The sequence below is a fragment of the Orycteropus afer genome, unplaced genomic scaffold (assembly GCF_000298275.1).
Source record: "Orycteropus afer afer isolate SDZICR_OR568_19922 unplaced genomic scaffold, OryAfe1.0 scaffold00026, whole genome shotgun sequence".
NCBI lineage: Eukaryota > Metazoa > Chordata > Mammalia > Tubulidentata > Orycteropodidae > Orycteropus > Orycteropus afer.
In genome coordinates this window covers 10,372,869-10,378,992 of record NW_006921613.1, presented here as the reverse complement: position 1 = coordinate 10,378,992, position 6,124 = coordinate 10,372,869, and the positions used below count along the sequence as shown (strand labels likewise).

Sequence of the window (6,124 nt, the reverse complement as noted above, 5' to 3'; positions counted from 1 at the left end):
CCAGGATACAGACCCAAAATATATCCTTGCGGAAGATGCAGCATTGGAACTCCCTCATAAGGAATTCAAAAGAATTGTATTTAGGTATCTTCAACAAATTGAGAGGCAGATCAAGGAAAACACAGAGAAAACCCTAGAACAATTTTGAAAGACAATACAAGAACAAAATGACAAAATAAATGAAAAATTAGAAGATACAAAATCTACACACAGAAATCCAAAAGATTAATACTAAATTTTCAGAAATAGCTTAGACACTGAATGGGCAAAGGAGCAGAACTGAATCAATGGAAGACAGAATTAGGGAGATTGAAGGCAAATACCTGAACACTTCTTTGGAAAGGGATAAATCAGAAAAAAGATTCAAACAAAATGAAGAAAGCCTAAGGTTCATGTGGGATACCATCAAAAGGAATAGCCTACATGTCATCGAAACTCCAGAACAAGAAGAGACAAATAAAACCACAGACAAAATTGCCAAAGATTTGTTGGAAGAGAATTTTCCTGGTATGATGAAAGATGAGAATATATCCATTCAAGAAGTCCAACAAACCCCAAAAGAAAATCACCCAGACATACCATCATCAAACTTACCAAAACCTGAGACAAAGAAAGAATCATGAGAACAGCATGGGAAAAACAAAAGTTACCTACAAGGGGCAACCAATAAGACTAAGCTCGGATTTCTCGACAGAAACCATGAAGGTGAGAAGACAATGGGATGGTATATACAAAACCCTGAAAGAGAAAAATTTCCAACCAAGAATTTTGTACCCAGCAAAACCGTCCCTCAAATATTACGGTGAAATTAGGACATTGCCAGATGAGCAGAAATTAAGGGAATTTGTTAAAACCAGACCAACCTTACAAGAAATGCTAAAGGGAACCCTTTGGACAGAGATGCAACAACAGCCAACAACAAATGACCATTAACACACATGATGATATAACCCAGAAACCAACCCAGCTATGGAAGTATCCAAAGTAAATAAGCCTACAAGATTGTAAACTGGGAAACAGAGACATCAATTGACAAATGAGGACAACTACAAACCAAAAAGAGGGCAAAAACTGTGTTGTTACAGAGGTTCCAAATGGTAGGGAAGTCAAGACAACCACAAGAGAGAAGGGACTGTTCTAAACTTGGAAAAAAAACTATAAATCACAGGGTAACCTCAAAGAAAAATGATAAAGTTTCACATCAAAAAAGAAGAGCAGCATAAATATTCAGCAAATACTAAAACAATAGTAATGAAGGAAGTGATAACACAATTCATAAACAAAATGAGCTCAGCATAGAAAATTACATGGAACAAAGAAATCGACACCACGAAAAAGCACATAACAAAAATGACAGCAACCAATTCATATTTGCCAATAATTACATATCTGGCAAGGGACTTTAAGATTTATAGCGAAAGAATGGATGACCAAACTATGGCACATACACATAATGGAATGCTATGCAGCACTAAAGAATAATGTAGAGTCTGCAAAACACCGCATAACATGGATGAACTTGGAGGACATTATGCTGAGTGAAATAAGTCAATCACAGAAGGACAAATATAGTATTAGTTCATTGTTGTGGAAGGTAAAGGAAAGGTTTATATATGGAGGGAAACTTTCTTTGTTGGTTGCCGGGGTGGGAAGGGAGGGAAGGGAACACTGTAAAAAAAAAAAAAAAAAAATGCATTGACCCATGTCACTTTAGTTTCGTGTATTTCACTGTACATAAATTATATTTCAATAAAATGCATTAAAAAAGAAACAAAGAAAGAATGCACATGCTAGGTAGAATAATTTGGAAAGGAATAGAGGTAGTGGCTGTACCTGACGGAGCACAATTCTACTCAGATGCACATAAAGTCACCCTGAGTCAGGAGTTGATCTGATGGCAATAGCTTCTGGGTTTTTTTTAGTGGTTATGTAACATGCTGAGCATATAACATCACTGAAGTATTTATGTAAAAGTTGTTGAATTGGCAAGTGTTTTCTTACATACATCATACAAAAGAAAAGAATGTACACATTGAATAACAAGACCATGTGACACAATGCTTCACATGTAATAAATATTCAAAAAGTTTTGTAGAATGCAAACACTCTATAGTGATAGAATTATGAGAAAATAGGTCTTAAACAGATCCAAAAAAAATTCGTTCATTAGCAAAATGAAGCTCTTGGCTGTCACTGAGAAATTCTAGGCAGTAGCTAAGTGTATTCTAAGGTCTTACATCATTGAACCTTCGTAGGTACAAACAAGGTGTTTGGTGTTTCCTTCAATTAACTTTATCCTCTCGACTGCTAAAACACCATACAAAACAGACAGCTGTTTGACCTAAAATTGAAGTGTCTGTCCTAAAATTTGTTTTAAGGGTAGGGAGCAAAAAAACTAAGGAAACTAAACGCTGCCATCTACACAGAATTATTGCTTTTAAAATTATATTAAGATATCTGAATATATCTCCTGACCGAAGCATACTGTAATAGTAGAAGCCAGGTGCAGCAGCAGTAAATGAGGGTCGTTTTTCTTTGTTAGCCTTAAAATAAATGTTAACATTGGATAAAGCCTCTATTTGAAACTGATTTAAGATCATGATTACATTATATTTTAAACAGAAAACAGCATGACTAATGTAGTATAAGCCTGAATAAATGCACTCCCCAAAATTTTTGTAGTTAAATCATCTTACCATTGCACTTACACAAATTTCTTATACACATGCACATGAGTGCACACATACACAAATTCTTGAAGCCAAATTCTTAACAATACCTGAAAATGGTTCCTTTGAGGATCTGAAAAATTAATTACACTGGTTGGTTGGTTATCAAATTCCTGCTTCTGACCATTGGTGTATGGCCTAAAGTTTTCAGGAAGGTGATATAAATCAGTTTGCTCATATTTACTTGGAGGACTATAACCACTTCCACCTTCATCTCCAATTTCTTCCGGATGGAACCTACGTTGCCGGTCCTCATTTTCACTTGGATTCTCTCCCCAACCATTGCCGCATTTCTCTCCAACATATAAATCCCGGGTGTCGTTATAGTCCTATTAGATAATAAGAGTAAAACGAAGGCACTAAGATCTACTCCCACCCTCATCAGTCATTATTACACCAAATACTCACACTTTGAGATTTAGGCAGCACTTGATGCTCATTCCAGGTCATCTCTGATTTCTGAGAATGATGTGCTCTTGAAAAAAGCAACATGCTAAATTTAGACCCTATCATTTTTTTAGACAGAAGTAGCACAAAGAATCCCAAGATTTTTTTTTTTTAACTTTGTATTGTGATTTGGATGAAAGTTTAGAGAGCAAATCAGTTTTCCATTTTTCCATTCAACAATTCACACACATTTTGTTTCACGTCAACGTAACATTGTTCCTCCTACTTCCTCCCTGTGTTTCTTCTTTCCATTCCTCCTTCACTCCTAACCTTTCTTGAGTTCTAAACTTTGTCTTTGGGCAAATGCTGCCTTTTGATCTTGAATGGTTGATTGTAAAACCCCAAGATTTTCTTCCAACCTTCACCCCAACTTTTAATAACTGGTCTACAATTTTCTAATTATGTACATGACTATTAGTTGCAAAAGAAAGAGATTTATAGAACTGTAATATGTGAGTGAAAGTGACTGGAGGGTCTTACTCTCCCTCTGTGCCATCCTCGCTGCAGTCAGAAGAGTGGAGCTCCGGGGAGGACAGGTCATCATCCAGCATGTCATGAGGAAGGTCTGTGAGTAACTGCTGCAGCTGAGACAGGAAAGCCTGCATCAGTACCATACCACTTTCGATACAATCTACCAAACCAAAGCTGCCTTGGAACAAATGATTTTTTAAAAAGCTTTAACTGTAGAAGTCAGAGAATTTCCTAATTTCTACAGTTAATAGATATGTTAAATTCCACATGAATTATGTTCATCATTTCCCTTGAGTGGGGAGGACACATAACATCAGGACTTATATTAGAAGATTTTACTTTTTCCTGGAGAGGTATTAGATTTAAATATGCATAAACCCCTTACTGATATGTCAATTCTGACTCATAGTGACCCTATAGGACAGAGTAGAACTGCCTCATAGGGTTTCCAAGGTTGTGATCTTTACAGAAGCAGACTGCCACATCTTTCTCCTGTGGAGTGGCTGGTGGATTTGAACCATCAACCCTAACATTAGCAGCTAAGCACTTAACCACTGCACCATCTGGGCTCCTAGAAATACACATACGGTGTGACATAACTGAAAACAACTTATGGAAATAAAGTAAGTCATAATGATAGTTGAACCATTGTATTATGTTATCACAGTACAGACTCCAGTCTCAGAATCTGGCTTTCTTAGTAATCAGATCATAAGCACTTGACAATCAGATATCCCCCAGGGATTCCCAGGAGCCAGATGCACTTTGCCCAGGTAGTAAGAATAGCAGCAGCAGCAACAGGTGGCCTACACACCCTCAAAAGCTCCGATAATGTGATAAAGCCTTGGGGAGAGACTAATTAATGGATAGGCATCTAATTCTAATGATGAAAAGATATGCAACACTCTGCTCTCTAAAACAGTTGAGTTAAAAAAAGTTGGAAGATCTGTTTCTACAGATAACACTCTCAAAAGCACAACTATAAAAGTGATATAAAAGCTTTAGATTTTGCTCTCCAATTTTTTCTACTCAAATAGAGTAATGATATTTTGAGTATTCTGCCGATATAAATTATAGTCCATGTGACAAATTCATTCATATTTCAACAAAAATAACAAATGAATAATCATCTCATTTTGTAATTTCAGTATCTAGGCATAAATGTCTTTCTTCAAATCCCAATATAAAGTGTCTTAAAACTGGTAACATAATCAGAGAGCTCAAATACTATTACTCAACAGTTCGTGGGAGACAGCTTATAATGGTTTCTCTGTAAGAAATTAAGCACTAGTTTAGTAAACAAATTGATTGAGTCCCTCAAAAGTACATAATTCAGTCACATAATTTATGTAATGAGTGAATTTTAAAGACATTAAATACTCTGTAAAACTGTGGAGAAGAAAATGAGGTGTTACTTGATCTATGGTAGTTTTTATTTTTTTACTTTCTCTGTCATTAATATAAAGAAAATGCAGTATAGCTATAAAACATATCTGAATATTAGTTTTATAATCACAAAAACTTTTCAACAAATGCTAAAAGTCATATAAAATATTCCAAGATAGTGGTTGCACATCATGTTGAATGTAATTAACACCATGAATTGTATACACTTTAAAATGGCAGACTTCTTGGTTATATATATTTTACCACAACAAAATTAAAAACATATATATTCTAAGAAAAGTCCAAAAAGAATGCCCCATAAAATGTGGGAATGTGAAGGGGATATATTTCTGACATTCATTAGATGATTAAAAAAAAAAAAAAAGTTGTTCTCAATCTATTTTGTTCTCTAAAGATGAAACAAAGCAGATATTCTTTACAATCAAGATATCGTGACTCCCAAATCTGTTTAATACTAACACCCAAGACTTTGATTTCTTACATGCTTATGCAGAATAGTTGAAAAATCATTTTGAGAATTAGCCATATTCGTTGATTCAAGATAAAAAGAAAAAGAAATACAAAGAATACAACAAAACATATTGACATACTGGTATACCAAGTGCCTCACGTGAAAGCTAGCTAAGTGACTCTACAAAGACAACACTGACCAGGAAAAAAAAGTCACATCTATGAGGTCTTCTGAAAGTAGTCCAACCAGTTTGGTCTGTACTTATGCATCACTGCTTCAAAGAAAAAGACTAGCCCCCTCCTGTTACACAAAGAAAAGAAAAATAACAACAAAATACTTCATACTTACATCATATAAAGATGTCTATATGAAAAGAATATTTTCTTCTAAACCTTCAGTGAGGTTTAAGTATATAGCCTTATAATTCAAGAGGACCGGCATTTGAGGTAGATGTAGTATGCTTCACAGTTTGTCCGATTTAATGTTTCATCATCTTTAACACGTAAATTTTAGCATCAAATAGACTAGGTTCTATTTGTGATCCTGTCACTTTCTAGCTCTATGATTTTGGAACAAATTGACTGGAGCCTCAATCTCTTTATCTGTCAGAAAGGAGAAT

At 35.1% G+C, this 6,124-nt stretch overlaps 1 protein-coding gene across 1 annotated transcript in view; it reads right to left on the bottom strand.

Annotated features, from left to right (window-relative positions):
• Positions 1-6,124, bottom strand: part of CEP152 (centrosomal protein 152) — a 114,877-nt gene that overhangs the window by 95,615 nt on the left and 13,138 nt on the right. The window contains exons 2-4 of the mRNA XM_042783682.1: positions 3,657-3,760; positions 3,138-3,204; positions 2,780-3,058 (exon numbers count right to left, since the gene is read on the bottom strand). Of these exons, the coding sequence (XP_042639616.1) occupies positions 2,780-3,058; positions 3,138-3,204; positions 3,657-3,760 (450 nt within the window). The remainder of the gene's footprint in view (positions 1-2,779; positions 3,059-3,137; positions 3,205-3,656; positions 3,761-6,124) is intronic.